This window comes from Nematolebias whitei, chromosome 13, assembly GCF_014905685.2.
Source record: "Nematolebias whitei isolate Nwh7 chromosome 13, NemWhi1, whole genome shotgun sequence".
Taxonomy (NCBI): domain Eukaryota; kingdom Metazoa; phylum Chordata; class Actinopteri; order Cyprinodontiformes; family Rivulidae; genus Nematolebias; species Nematolebias whitei.
The window spans coordinates 10,227,663-10,243,389 of NC_056510.1; the positions used below are offsets into that span (position 1 = coordinate 10,227,663).

Below are 15,727 nucleotides of genomic sequence, written 5' to 3' on the forward strand. Positions count from 1 at the left end.
AAACTAGGAAACGAGGTTGTAAGGAAACAAGGAAACGAGGAAGGAAATGAGTAAACGAGGGAGGAAGGAAACGAGGAAACGATGAAGGAAACAAGGGAGGAAGGAAGGAAACGACGAAGGAAACGACGAAGGAAATAGGAAAACAATGAAACGATTAGGAAACGAGAAAAGGAAACGAGGAAATGAGGAAGGAAACGAGGAAACGACGAAGGAAATGAGGAAACGACGAAGGAAACGAGGAAATGATGGAAGGAAATGACGGAAGGAAACGAGGAAACGACGGAAGGAAACGACGGAAGGAAACGACGGAAGGAAATGAGGAAACGACAAAGGAAACGAGGAAATGAGGAAGGAAACGACAAAACGACGAAGGAAATGACGAAACGAGAAAACGACGAAGGAAATGACGAAGGAAATGAGGAAACGAGGAAGGAAACAAGGAAACGACGAAGGAAACGAGTAAACGACAAAAGGAAACGAGGAAATGGCGGAAGGAAACGACGAAGGCAAGGAGGAAACGACGGAAGGAAACGACGGAAGGAAATGAGGAAACGAGGAAGGAAATGAGGAAACGATGAAGGAAATGAGGAATTGACGAAGGAAACGAGGAAACGACAAAAGGAAACGAGGAAATGGCAGAAGGAAATGACTGAAGGAAACGAGGAAACGACAAAGGAAATGAGGAAACGACGGAAGGAAACGATGAAGGAAATGAGGAAGGAAACGAGGAAACGAGGTAAGGATGAAAGAAAAGAGGAAACGACGAAGGAAACGACGAAGGAAACGACGAAGGAAACGAGGAAACTATGAAGGAAGGAAACTAGGAAACGAGGTTGTAAGGAAACGAGGAAACGAGGAAGGAAATGACGAAGGAAATGAGGAAACGAGGAAGGAAATGAGGAAACGATGAAGGAAACGAGGAAACGACGAAGGAAACGAGGAAACAACAAAAGGAAACGAGGAAATGGCGGAAGGAAACGACGAAGGCAACGAGGAAACGACGGAAGGAAACGACGGAAGGAAATGAGGAAACGATGAAGGAAATGAGGAAACGACAAAAGGAAACGAGGAAACGACGGAAGGAAACGATGAAGGAAATGAGGAAGGAAACGAGGAAGCGAGGAAACGAGGAAAGGATGAAAGAAAAGAGGAAACGACGAAGGAAACGACGAAGGAAACGAGGAAACTATGAAGGAAGGAAACTAGGAAACGAGGTTGTAAGGAAACGAGGAAACGAGGAAGGAAATGAGGAAATGAGGGAGGAAGGAAACGAGGAAACGATGAAGGAAACGAGGGAGGAAGGAAGGAAACGAGGAACTGATGAAGGAAACAAGGAAGGAAACGAGGAAACCACGAAGGAAACGAGGAAACGACGAAGGAAACGAGGAAGGAAATAGGAAAACAATGAAACGATTTAGGAAACGAGAAAAGGAAACGAGGAAATGAGGAAGGAAACGAGGAAACGACGAAGGAAACGAGGAAATGATGGAAGGAAATGACGGAAGGAAACGAGGAAACGACAAAGGAAACGAGGAAACGACGGAAGGAAACGACGGAAGGAAACGACGGAAGGAAATGAGGTAACGACAAAGGAAACGACGAAACGACGAAGGAAATGACGAAACGAGGAAATGACGAAACGAGGAAACGACGAAGGAAACGACGAAGGAAACGACAAAGGAAACGACAAAGGAAACGACGATGGAAACGACGAAGGAAACGACGGAAGGAAACAACGGAAGGAAACAACGGAAGGAAACGAGGAAACAACGGAAGGAAACGACAAAGGAAACAAGGAAACGACGAAGGAAACGAGGAAGTGACGAAGGAAGCGACGAAGGAAACGAGGAAACGATGGAAGAAACGAGGAAGGAAAGGAGGAAGGAAGGAAGGAAGGAAGGAAAGGAGGGAGGAAGGAGGAAGGAAGGAAGGAAAGGAGGAAGGAAGGAAGGAAACAAGGAAGGAAAAGAGAAAACGAGGAAGGAAACGAGGAAATGAAGAAGGAAGGAAAGGAGGAAGGAAGGAAGGAAGGAAAGAAACGAGCTCTGCACCAGCTGAGTGAAGCGAGGGTGCACAGGAGGACTCGCTGTTGCACTTCTTCAAAATTTAAAGCATCAGTCAACAATTGTCTTATGAATATGGAAAAAAATATATGCATGTCACTTCGGCGTATAAGTTGCAGGACTGACAAACCTATGCACAAAAACTGACTTATACGCCGGAAAATACGGTATATAGCAATGAGTCACGTTATCTCTTGGATTTGAATCGGTACATTTTGCATCCAATAAAAACAAAGATGTTGACAAATAAACTGGACAATATTCTGGCAATTTAGTGATATTTCCACAGTTGTGGTCGTGACTTATCTTGAAATAAAATCCCGAGTCTTCAATGTCCGAGACCGAGACAAGACCGAGAACAAATGTGGTCGAGTCCCAGACGAGACCATCAAAAAGTGGTCTTGAGACCGGTCTCAAGACCAAGACCGGTCTCAAGACCAAGACCGGTCTCAAGAGCAGGACTGGGCACACTTCAGACAGTATTTGTAGCAGAGCTGTAGGAGCATATACATTTAGGTGTTCACAGAGAACTGTGCTGCAGAATTTTATATTGTTTTGTTGTTTTGTTACAATGTGCTCTTTTAACTTCATGCTTGAGTCACAAGACTGATCATCTGATTATGTTCAGACACTGAAAAGATGAAGTTTAAATCTACATTTGTTTAGTTCTACCTTATGGATATTACACAACTGTGTTTTCAATGTTAACATTTATTTGAAGCTACATAATAACATGACCAATAACATCATAGCAATTATTAAAGGAATAGTCCAATCAAGTTTGCAGTGAGGTTCTGTCTAATAGTTATCAGCCTGACAGCACAGACAAGCCCTGACTGTGACATCAGTCATGGAGACCAGAGGATGGAGAAAGAGGCAAAAGTCTTAGTCCAGGCTAGGCTTTTATGGGTCTAAACATTAAGAAATTAAAAAGTTTTTAGTCTACACATTGTCTGGTGAAACTTGTAACACATCTGATTGAAACTTGTTTACATTTTTGTTTAATTTTGTCTTAATTCTTTAGGGAGTTATTTGTGTCTACTTTTTTAGGGTGTCATTTGTTGATTGTGAGGAGGAAACGGGAAAATATACGAATTTCACCACACGTGTTATCACTGTTTGTGACAAACTTCTCGTGTCTTGTAACTGACGTTGGCCTCTTCTGCTTTAACCAGGTAGATGGTTTGGTCAAACAAAAGAGAAACAAGAACACAAATATTTAAAAAAATGACTAAATTGTCTCTACAAGACTTTTTTGTTGGAAGTTGATCTAATATGGTAATATAAGAACGATATTTAGTCCAATTTAAACGTGTGTCTTAAACACTCATTGTTACTTTACCTTCATGGCCTAAACATCTTAATTCATGCAGACACACCATGATGGATCATTGTTGTGCAGCACCTGACCTCACCGGTGCAAAGCCTCGTTGTCCCAAGCTCATTAGCGGCTGCTGGTGCACACTGTGAGGCTAATTGGTTAAGGTTTTACATAATCGTTGTTAGACCCTCAGTGGAGTACTCTTGCAGCTGTCTGAACACATGTAAAGATTATGAACTCCCTCCAAAGAATATCAGAAATGTGGACTTGACTAAATGCTCAACTGTACTGTATCTGCAAAATTCATACATTTGGTGTTTTGTGTCAGTCTGTTTGTAATCTATTAATTAGTTGGTAACACTTTACAATAAGGTACACCAATTTGATTAACTACTAGGGAACACCTGAGGAACGAATCAGGAATGAATCAGGAGCTAATGGGTAGTTAACCAGTACTTACTGGGGAACACATCGCCAAGCCTTATTAGGGGACTACTGGTTTGTTACCACAGGAACAAACCGGTAGGTAATAGTCAGGTAGTGATTAAGTAATGATTGGTTCCTCAGTAAGTGCTTGGTATGATGCTTTAATACACCAGTGAACAAAATAATAGTTGGGCAATTATTTGATGCTCAGTAAGTGATAGTCAGACATAGTTAAGCTGACACTAGTACAAGATTATGAAACTGAAGATGTCTTTCATCAGTAGGTTTACAAAAGCGAAAATCCAGCAGTAACTATTAGGAAACAGCAAAAAAGGTTGAATCATGTCATCTGGACTTCGTTTTTTTTGTTAAAAAGAAACGTTTCGCCCCTCATCCAAGAGGCTTCGTCAGTCTTTTTAACAAAAAAAAAACGAAGTCCAGATGACATGATTCAACCTTTTTTGTTGTTATATACCTGGATGACTGAGAAAACAAACTTTGTGTTTTTGAAACCATTAGTGAAAAGGCCAGACTTCAGGGGTATCTGAGGCAGGCTTGAAACGCAAGAGTCAGGGTGGCTTCTGGGTAATACCAGATGGCTAGGCCTCAGACTGACGAAGCCTCTTGGATGAGGGGCGAAACGTTTCTTTTTAACAAAAAAAAACGAAGTCCAGATGACATGATTCAACCTTATTTGTTGTTATATACCTGGATGACTGAGAAAACAAACTTTGTATTAGGAAACAGATTTTTGATAGTTACGAGCTGTGACCTCACCGGTGCAGGATTTATTCAGAACCCAGAGGATTTCTCCTCTGTTTCTGTGGTAACAAACCAGTAGTCCCCTAATACGGTTTGGCTGTGTGTTCACCAGTTACTACTGGTTAACTACCCATTAGCTCCTGATTTGTTCGTCTTTGGTTTCCTTGGTAACTACCCATTAGTTATTGATTAATTCCTCTTCATTTACAAGGTAACAAACCAGTAGTCCCCTAATAAGGCTTGGCTGTGTGTTCCCCAGTAAGTACTGGTTAACTACCCATTAGCTCCTGATTCGTTCCTGACGCCTGCCCCAGTAGTAAATCAAATTTTGTGTACCTTATTGTAAAGTGTTACCAATTATTTTTCTGTGTTGAAATAAGGTCACCGGTAGGTTAATTAGAACTGCAGGAGGAAAGCACAGCCCCACACTGAACAAACGTGTAAATGAGCAGAAACACCTTCTGGTATCTTAATTAAAGCTAATCTCAAGACTGCTGTTAATTACTCAGACTGTCAGAGAAGTGTTGAGTACATTAGATCTGAACCTTGCACATCCTTTACACATGCATTCTCCATAGTCTTTGTCTTGACCTGTCTTTTTTTATTATTTTTATCCTTTTTAGGGCACACTTTTAACCTGAGGGTCCAAGTAAATGACATGCAGAGTCGCCAGCCCCTGAGCCAGGCACTAGTAGAGCTCTTTGTCAACTACACCAAGAACAGCACGGCTTTAAGCGGGGAAGACGGTGGTGCTTTGCTTCATGTACCGTACCACTCAGGGCTGCCTATCACAGTTGTAGCCAGCAAGATTGGCTTCGTTTCCACACTGCTGCCTTATAAAACCAACAGAATCCCAGGTAAGTGATTGATCTTATAAGATGTAGTTAATGCGAACATAAAACAAAGGCAGTACCTTCTGCATCTACGTGTGCATTGTTTTCAACTTGGTATGGTTCAAACACAGTTTGGATGTCTGGTGCTTTGGGAAGGAAGCTGTCTGGCTGCAGAATGGAAGGATTTGAGGAGGGTGATGAAAACGGTTAAGAAGGTCATCAAGACACTCCTCCCATTCATCCAGGACATTAATCTCAGACACTGTCTGAACAGAGCCACTAAAATAAAAAGAGACGACTCACACCCACAACATGGACTCTTTGTTGACCTCAGACAGGCGGAACTGCAGCTTGAGGACAAGAACCACAAGGTTCTGCAACAGTTTCATCCCATGAGCTTTTAGACTGCTGCACTCAGGTCACTAATGAAGTGACCAGCACACACACACACAGCCACAGCCAGTGTCTATAAAACAAGTTCTATAAAATGCATTAAAATTATGCACTCCTATACTGCTGTGGAGAAATGACATGAAATTTCATTAAATTTTTCATGGTGCACTGTACAATTTTGAATGACAAAGTTTATATTTATCTATTTATTTATTATTATGGATGTCAAAGTTTATTTATTTATCTTTATTTAACCAGGCAAATCCAACTGAGATCACAAGTCTCTTTTGCAAGGGAGGCCTGGGCCTGAAGGCAACCTAACATGCATGTTTTTGGTCTGTGGGAGAAAACCGGAGTACCCGGAGAAAACCCACGCAAGCACAAGAAGAACATACAAACTCGACACAAAAAAAAAAACAGGTCCAACTGGGGATTAAACACAGGACCTTCTTGCTGTGAGGCAACAGTGCTAACCACTGATCCATTGTGCTGTCTGCTGTCTTTGCGCCTAATTCGAGGACAGCACCCAGATAATTCAAGGTTCTTTATTGTCATCACATCACACGTGGTACATGAGTTGGAACAAAATTGTTTTCTCAAGGTCTCAGTTACACCCAAAAATATCAAAAATTAAAAGTATAAAAAGACACGGTATACAAGGATCTAAGGTATATGCTAAACAATAATAATGTGAAGTAATGTAGTGTATTAAACAGCAGCCTGAACATGAGTCTATTGTGAGCAGATGGGTATGAGTATATAATTCTGTTTACGATGTGTTTGTCAGCAATGCGCAGTACTTTTCATTTTGTGCTTACATTTCAGAAAGCAGTGCAGTATAGTGTCATGTCTGAGCTCTTGAAACTTAAATAACTTCTCTTTACTGTCCGTACCTGGTGAAGTACAAGAGGTGACAGAAGTGAAATCCACACTGCCATCTAGTGGCAGAATACTAAAACTTCAAGCACTTGTGTTAATTTTGCATCTCCCCTCTTCTTTAATATTTAGTAATATTTGTGAGTGTGTTATTGCTGCAGTGTTTTCATCCCTGACTGCATCTCTGCATGGTCTGAACCAAGGGAACATCTGGCTCTTTGATGATTCCGTGCTGATCACTGGCAAAACAGCTGGTACTGTAAATGATTATTATTTTATCGAGGCAATAGTTTAAAATAATAATTGTTAAATGTAACAGAAATTGTTTTTTTTTTTTTGTATTTTTTCCATTTGAAGAGGCTTCTTCCCAGCCCATTGTGCGGTTTCCTCAGAGCCTGCTGAACCTGACACACAGCAGGACCGTCTCCTCTGTTAAAGCCTTCGTGACCGTTCCCAGATGGACACCAACACAGGACGACTCTCGAAACACTCTGGGCATCATGAACAATAAATCAGGTGTAATATTTAGGTTGCAATAACATTACATTTAGTCCTACAGTGTTTCTAAAATCATGACCTTAATGTGTTTAAACTTCAAATATTATGCTTCAAACTGAGTAGAGCAAAGTCGGTAAACAAAAATCACTTATTACTGTCAAAGTACTGTAACACTTATACAGCATAACTTTAAAAAATAATAGGGAATTGTGTCCAAAAGTCTTGATCCATGTCTCAGTTCTTTAGATTTTCCATCCAAGCAACCAGACTTTGTTAAAATTATTCAGCATAAACCTTTTGCAAAGACATACATTATAATTCACAGGTTTTAATTGTTTTAAATACAGTATATTTTAAAAATAGGACAGTTTAAAACACATTAAAAAAGTATTTTTTCTGATACCTAAAGAGTTATTAGTTAAAATAGTGGCATAGAGATGTAAACGCATTCTGCAGAAACCTGAGAGGTGCATCACCTTTCATCACGTTTTCAGCTGATAGCTCTTTGGTCACCTTGCTGGAAGAAAAGTTCTGCTTTCTGTCAAACTGTGTCTTTGATGGAACTGAAGAAAATGGGACAAACTGATGGTAACAAAGAACCCACATTTAAAGTTGATTCTTTGCTTAGTCGTCTGAGGTGTCGACGCTGAATTAATTTCAGTTTAAGAATCTTTTTTTATGCAAGAAGAATTCTAACAAACTGAAAAAAAAAAATATATATATATATACTGAAAATTGACCATAAAAAGGATTTAATTACAAATATAATAAATAAATAAAATGTAAATGATCAAAGTAAGACCTCCAACCATCTGGAGAAGTAATAAAGAACTTGTAATGCCTGGGTTGTTGAAAGGAATACATTTTTTAAAAAAGACAGCTGCTTAGACTCTTGCTCAGTATTTATTGTAATATTTTCTTATCATTTCCAGGTTTTGTCAGTGTAGCGTTAAGCCCAGTGGCAGCTGTCAGTGTGCAGCTTTTCTCAGGAGACACGGAGCTTCATGTAAACGGGCCGATCCAGATCAGCCTGGGTGTTCCTGACAGCTGTGGACTTCAGGCTGCCGACGTTGTTCCTGTGTGGTTCTTCAACCAGACTGCCGGTGAGTTGCAAACATCCTATGATCAGCATCAGCTCAGCCTGACACTTGGATTAACCTGCTAACCTGATGGGATGAGAGCTACAGCACGTTTATAAAAAAATTAAATGGTATATCATTCAGAAAATAAATTACAGACGTGTTTCTAGCAGCGCTATAGATGGAGTGCTGATCAGTGACTAAAACCTTTACGCAGCTTCAGGAACAAATAAAATGTTGGATGTAACTCGTTCTTTGTGTTTTTCTTGCTTTCTGTTTGACAAGTTCTTGAATATTTTGTGTTTCTGACCAACTTTGTTGATGTGTTTATGCTACGCTGATGATTGCCAAATTTATGTGCCTTTAAGGCGAGTTGATGCTTGGTCCATTAAACCTCTTTTATCGTGTCTCGAAGATCTTAAAGCTTGGATGGCCCTAAACTTCCTGCATTTTAATGAAAAAAAGAGGTACTTGCTTTTGGATCTAGTGGAGCATGTTCGAGCCCTCCATTTGACTTAGACCCCCTGACAATGTACGTAAAGTCCACAGTTACAAACCTTGGTTTTAAGATGGACAGTGATTTTAAACTTGACTGTCAAATAAGGGTCACAGTCAAGTCTGGTTTTTATCATTTGAGAAAATTGTTAAAGGTAAAATCTATTCTTTCAAGGCAACAGTTTGAAACAGTAATCATGCTTTCATTTAATCACAGCTGGATTACCGTAATTCTGTCCATCTCAGAGTCAGCCAGTCCTCACTTACACGTCTGCAGCTGGTGCAAAATGCTGCTGCACGTCTTTTAACAGGAACAAGTAAAAGAGAGCACATCACCCCTGTCCTGACTTCTCTCCACTGGCTGCCCGTGTATTTTAGAGTTCATTTTAAAATTCTTTTGTTTGTTTTTAAGGTTTTAAACAGCTTTGCCCCGCCTTATTTCACAGAGCTTCTCCACCACTGCACTCCCATTCGGTCACTCAGGTCCTCTGACCAGCTGCTTCTGGTCATTCCCAAGAGCAGGGGTGCCAAACTTGCTTACAAAAGGGGGCCTACATTAAAACCTTTTTCCAACTAAGGGCCAATTTCAAAAACCACTCTAACTCAAATCAGATACCCAACATCGTTTCTTGGTTACAGGTTTCTCAACAAGAGTTTGGTTGGTCTCATTTGATGTTCTCTGTTGTGCCTTCAACGTTGTAATCAAAGATTACCGAAAAAATTAAAGATATAGAAGTATGTTACGTTTTACATATTAGCTTGAGGGCCAGATAAGATGTCAACGAGGGCCCCATTTTGCCCCCGGGCCTTGAGTTTGACACATATGCCCAAGAGTAAGAGGAAGCTTAGAAGAGATGGGGCCTTCTCTGTTAGTGCCCCCAAGTTATGGAATGCTCTGCCTTTGCACATTCGACAGGCCCCTTCACTGTCCATGTTTAAAACCTGTCTGAAAACTCATTTCTACTCATTGGCCTTCAACCAAACTGAGATTTGATTTTATTTTGAACTCTGCCTCCTGACATCTGAATAACAATGACGGTCTGTATTCTCATACACCCAACACATGGACTGAAACACCACCACCTGCACTTTCCTCTGTTAGCCCACTACTGTACATACTGTACACATAATCTACTACCTACTATTCATAAGTACTCTCATACTTGTATATATATTTTTTGTTTTATAGTTTGTTTATACCCTTTCATATTTATAACCCGTTCATAGTTTGTACACCCATAACCTGTATATATTTATACTTATTTGTTTGCTAAGCACTTCTGGATGGATGCAAACTGCATTTCGTTGCTTTGTACTTGTGACATGCGCAATGACAATAAAGTTGAATTCTATTCTAATTGCATTCTACTTCATTTTTTATTGATATTGATTTTATCTGTTTAACTCATCATTTTATTGTGTTTTATATTGAGTTTTTAGTTAATTGTGTGCTTGGCTTTGTAGCTTTGTCTTTTATGCTTTCTTTTATCTTATTTATTACTGATCAGTACTTTGTTTCAGCTGTGGCTGGTGTTAAAGTGCTCTATAAATAAAGTTGATGATGATGTTTGTGTTTCTGTAGGAGGCTGGATGAGAAAAGAACTTGGAAAGATGATGATGGTAAACAAAAAGCTCATGTGGACGTTTACTGCTCCTCACCTGGGCTACTGGATGGCGGCACCTTTACCCTCCACCAGAGGCAGGTTTTCACCTTCACTGTGTTGATCATAGAGCACATATGGAGTTTGTAATTATTCATACACACCTTTTAACTCAAATGTTCAACAGGGATGGTTTGAGCAGGGATGCAGGTGGGTGTGGCAAGGTCTAGGCCCACCCACTTTTTGGGCAGTCAAATAACTTTCATTTCATTTTTTTAATTTCTTTTTTTGGTACACGATTATTAAAAAATACTAAAATAAACAAATTGCTTGGCTACAGATTAAATAACCTTACTAAATATTTTTATACTACTTTGGATTTTGAAAACTTATATTATTCATGAACTGACCATACATTACAGATTTAATATATTTGGTGTGTTTTTGATGTTTTTATTTTTATTTTTTATGGCTGCTGTGTTTGAAGCTGGTTCAATTAGTCCAGTAGGAATTATTTGTTAAGTTCTGATGAGGTTCAGGGTTCAGTGGTTCCCAAAGTTAGGCTCAGGACCCCATAGAATCAACATCACACAAATCTCATTTTATTGACTACTGAGTAGACTGTTATGGGTGTCTGCATTGATTATACAAGAAAATAATAACTGAATTTTATTCATCGTCACATTCTTTTACTTCTGACGAGAGAATGCTGCATAAATAATTTTTTTGTCTAACCAAAGCACATTTGATTTTCCTCTGGGCACAAAGTTTTTTTTTTCTTTTTTTTAAACAACCAAATGCAGAAGTCCCTCGTTTATTGCAAGAGTTACGTTCCCCCCCCCCCCCCCCCAACACATACAATAAGTGAAAATCCATGAAGTAATTATGTGATATTTATTTTAGTATTTTTACATATTTTAAGGCTTTAGAAACCCTTCCCACTCTTGCAATGTTCTAAACTCCTAAACCTATGTAATTGAACAACATACTTATATGTAGCTACTAAACTTTACTCACCAGCTCGGCAGCACAGCTGTGACTCTGTTCCGCTTGGTTCTATTTTGATGAAGCTACCCTGCCGGTTCTGGTCGGCTCTCTGGCTCGGGTGGTGGCTGTGGTCTCCAGAGAGAAGCCGGACCTACGGCAACATGTCTCCTGCCCAGGGGTTCTCGCGAGCTGGCTAACAGCTCTCAGGTTTGCCGATGAGTCTGGAGGTCCGGTTCTGCTCTGGTTCTGTGCAGCCCTTGGGCGCTGAAGCACATTTTGTGGGGGGACCAGACCTTCAGGTGGCCGGCGTCCTATTGAGTGGTCCGGTGGAGAATAAAAAAGTCCCGTTGGGCTCCGGAGGGAGCACCGGACCTAAGGCGCCCCCAGCTCGGAAGTCCTCGTGGGCTGGCTAACAGCTCTCAGGTTCACTGATGGGTCTGGGGGTCCGGTTCCTCGTGGGTTTGGTGCGGCACTCTGCATCCGCTGGGCGCCAAAGTCACTGTATGAATAAGGAACAAACTTTTTTGGATCAGATCAAAACTTTCTCTCTAGTATTTCAGTAGAAGGCAATGATGGCTTCTGGGCTGGGCACTGTTGGCTTCTGGGAAATGTAGTCCTTATGAGTGGTGATGCAGTGTAGGCTTACTGAGAGAAAACTACAAAATGGTGGCACCTGTCCGAAGTATTTTATTTTTTCCATTAACTGTTTACTGTACAGAATCCCATACTGTCCCAATCACGAGTGATATTAAAGTTGACAGTCATGTGTTGTGTACTTTTTTCCCCTTGTATTCAATCTTACTTTGAAAAATCGTGAAGTAGCGAGGAATTACTGTAAACTGATTATTTAAACCAAACGTCATCTGATTTGATCCATCAACCCATGCTTTTTTGTTGTTGTTTGAATTGCACATTTTATTCATTGTGTTTTTGTTTTTTCAACCATGTTCTGCAGGTTTTCTTGTCCTCTCCACCCTCATTGACTTTACCTCACTTCATTTCTTTTTTCTGACGATTCTCCTTGGAGGAACGCTCCTTATCATCATCTGTTTTCTGATTGGGATGTTATATTATTGCAGGTACACAATGCTTTTATTCAATTTTAACCATTGCTCAAAATAACATTTTAAAGCTAAATTTCATTATGCCAGGCTCAAATAAGCCTTTTGTCCACAAATATTTATTTTAGTCTTGTTTAATAGCATGCAGCCTGGGTAAAAACTAAGCAGTGCAAGGTTTTAATCTTCTGAATCGATGCTTTGACTTGATGTAGCAGAGCTCGACGCGGAGCATCAGAGCAAGTGAAGGATGATGTTTTTGTTACAAGATGCTCACATGTTTGGTGAAAATGTGTTGTCTTGTTTACAGAAAGCATCCCAGAGGCAATAAAGCCAGAAAGAGCCCAGCAGTGAATAAAAATGATCAAAGCACTTCCACGTGTCACAGTGAGGTCTTTGGGACGTGTTCAGTGGACGCCTCTCATCCAGCAGATGGGCTGAGCCAGAAAAGGATCCAAAAAGAGGAAAGCAGTGATGTGTTGGTTAACCCTGGTGTTGTGGCCGTTTCAGTCGAGTGCCACAAACTGGACTCGGAACAAACTCCGTCTCTAACAGACAGCTTGTTCTTCTACAACCAACCTGTAGCCATTCTTCCTGCTTCAGCGTTCTTCCACCTGGAGGAGGAGCCGGAGCAGAACGAGTGGAGCAAGTCGGCCACTCTGCCCCGGATGGGCCTTTCAACCGGGTCTGCCATGGAGCCGCAGAGGAAAGACGGCTTCACCCAGACCCTGCAGAATGCTCCCTCTGCCCCCCAGAGCCCGGCGGTAGAAACTGAAGACCAGCCTGGAGGTTTGGAAATCTCTCAAGCTGCAAACAGCACATCCAGGGGTTCTTTCAGCCTCCCAGAGTCAGTTTCAGAACCAGGAACGTTAAATAAAATCAGGGTAAGCAGACGTTCTGTCCATACCTTCACAGGTTTATCTAAAATCCCATCACCTCAGCCTCCTCGAGCCTGGTTTGTGTCTCTGGAGGGAAAACCCGCGGCTGAGATCCGTTACGCTGTGTCAGAGCAGCAGAGCAGGCGGAGGCCCATCGACAGCCGAGACACCAGCTTGGACTCTGGGGTGGACATGAGTGAACTGAGACAGACGTCTGGTAGGAGGACCGTAACGCTGGAGAGGAACACCACTTTTGTCAAAAGCACATCCAGTAATAAGGACACACCCCAACAGTAAAAAGTATTTTTATTTTTTCTGTGTAGAGTAGCTCACCTTATCGGACACACAAAGAGTGAAGTTTAGCTTCATGCGAGTGAGCAGAATTAACAAAGTTAACTTTAGCTTCTGTTGGGAGACTTGACAGAAACATTACCCAATGTCTTATTTCTCAGCCTGGTATATATCACAAAACAAGTGACAAATCTGAATTTCATTTTGAAAATAAAATATTGGGATTTTAAGGGGGGGGGGGGGGGGTTAAGACTTTATTGATTACTTTGAAAGTTTTAATGAGTCTTTTTCAGTCACATTGTGCTTTCCTCAACACCCTCACTCCAGTAACAACACATAGGTCAACCAGTCACTTTTTCTTAGAAGTTGCAAGACCCACATTTAAGTAAAAAGTTGATCTGGCTTTGCAGTTGCCCCAAATCACTGGACCAGTTTCCCTCTTCATAGGCTGAGACTTCTGAGGCTTTTAAAGCTAATCGTTTTTTCTTTGCTCTGTGTTTGACTCAAGCAGAATATCCCACTAAACATTAGACGTCGAATGGATGTGCAGATCACGTTTACATTAAGTCCGTCGATCTAGACCAATTCTGGACGTCTCCACGACGTGCAAACAAGGTCCACTCTGGACGTCTAACCATGACCTCACTTGTACGTCGATATAAAGTCGAATGTTTGAACGTCTGACTTGGAGCTCGTATAGACATCCAAAACAGGTGCAGGTGTGCCTTAGTGAATCCTAATTTTTATAACCATAAAATTTACAATCATAATATATAATCATAAAAGAGTAACTGTGCACAGTTACTCTTTTATGATTATATATTTGCACGGCTTCATTCATAAACCAACTGTTGCTATTTTCTCTCGAAGCTATTTCTGTTAATCCAGTAAAGAGGATAAAGGAAAAAATTTAAGGAGTGATTTATTTGTAAAACTTAGTGCATCTGTTTCTAGTGACATTTAAGGAGTGATGATTTAATTGTAAACCTAGTGTCTGTAGTGTGTGGTTTCCTGTTGCACATTAGATGGTCAAATACACTGTTTCTTTAACTTTGTGTGCTGCACAGAGATGGTGCAGCGGCTGAGTTAAATTTTGATGTAGAAAATACGTCTATATTGACCGTCCAGTGGACTTCGGAAAAAGACGTCGTCTGTCGTAACAGTCTGCACCTGCAAAACGACTTGAAAAAGACGTCATTTAGACGTCTCCTTGCTCAGTGGGATGAGATCCAGAAGAGATGACAGCAGATGTTCTGTATTTTATTCTAACTTTTATTTGCTCGTTTAATGTTCCTTGTATTTTGTCGATTTTATTGCTGTTTTAACTTTTTTGTTTAACTTAATTGTAAAGCACTTTGGTTAACGCCTGCTTTTAATGTGCTATGGAAATAAAATTTACTTTTATACTGAGAACTGAGAGAATATATGTACATCGAGGTGACTAGAAGGAAAATGCACGTTTGCATTCCTGAAGACAAGTTTTGAAGGAAACGTCATCCAGAAGATGGCAGCAATGTAATTTATAAGATGCTGCTGATAAACCCACAGGAGAAGACATGATTCCTGCAGATAGTGGAGCAACACATCCAGGCACGTCGCTTCTCTGCAATGTTTCCTCCTTCTGTTGGACAACAACTGCTTTTTGGTGGTGAATGAAGCTCCTCATGTCATTACTAAGAAAGCTGCTTCAAATAGGAGCACGGCTTTACTTTGAACATTTAAAGTGCCTGGAAATCACGGCCTGTTGAGCAAACGCTCATCTATTGTCACTGACAGTCCATGATCAGCAGAGTGATTTAAAAAAAAAAACTTTCATAAATATGGACCAAAGTTCAGATTGGACAAATGACATCACCAACGGCCTGGCATGTTACAAATGAATTACCGGTGTTGTGTTGTGTCAAATGAAAATTTTGACTTTTCAACTGCACCTCATTTTAACTTGTTTTCCTTCAAACCTTTTTTTTTTTTTAAGTATTATTTAACCTTTATTTTACCAGAATAAAACCCCCATGGAGATTTAAAAAAAAGTATTTTTTCAAGGGAGACCTGGCCAAGAGGCAGCAACAAATGCATGAATGCATGCAAAAAAAAATAATAATAACACAGTTTAAAGAAAATGTCAAGCTATAAAAAAACAGGTACATGTCATTGACTTGACTTGGA

At 40.5% G+C, this 15,727-nt stretch overlaps 1 protein-coding gene across 1 annotated transcript in view; it reads left to right on the plus strand.

The window, feature by feature from the left end:
* LOC119419013 (protein FAM171B-like) overlaps positions 1 to 13,567 on the plus strand; it is a 35,360-nt gene extending 21,793 nt beyond the window's left edge. Inside the window, exons 2-8 of the mRNA XM_037686307.1 lie at positions 5,196 to 5,429; positions 6,836 to 6,928; positions 7,032 to 7,190; positions 8,105 to 8,275; positions 10,329 to 10,445; positions 12,290 to 12,413; positions 12,703 to 13,567. Coding sequence (XP_037542235.1) covers positions 5,196 to 5,429; positions 6,836 to 6,928; positions 7,032 to 7,190; positions 8,105 to 8,275; positions 10,329 to 10,445; positions 12,290 to 12,413; positions 12,703 to 13,567 — 1,763 coding nt within the window. The remainder of the gene's footprint in view (positions 1 to 5,195; positions 5,430 to 6,835; positions 6,929 to 7,031; positions 7,191 to 8,104; positions 8,276 to 10,328; positions 10,446 to 12,289; positions 12,414 to 12,702) is intronic.
* The last annotated feature ends 2,160 nt before the right edge of the window (positions 13,568 to 15,727 follow it).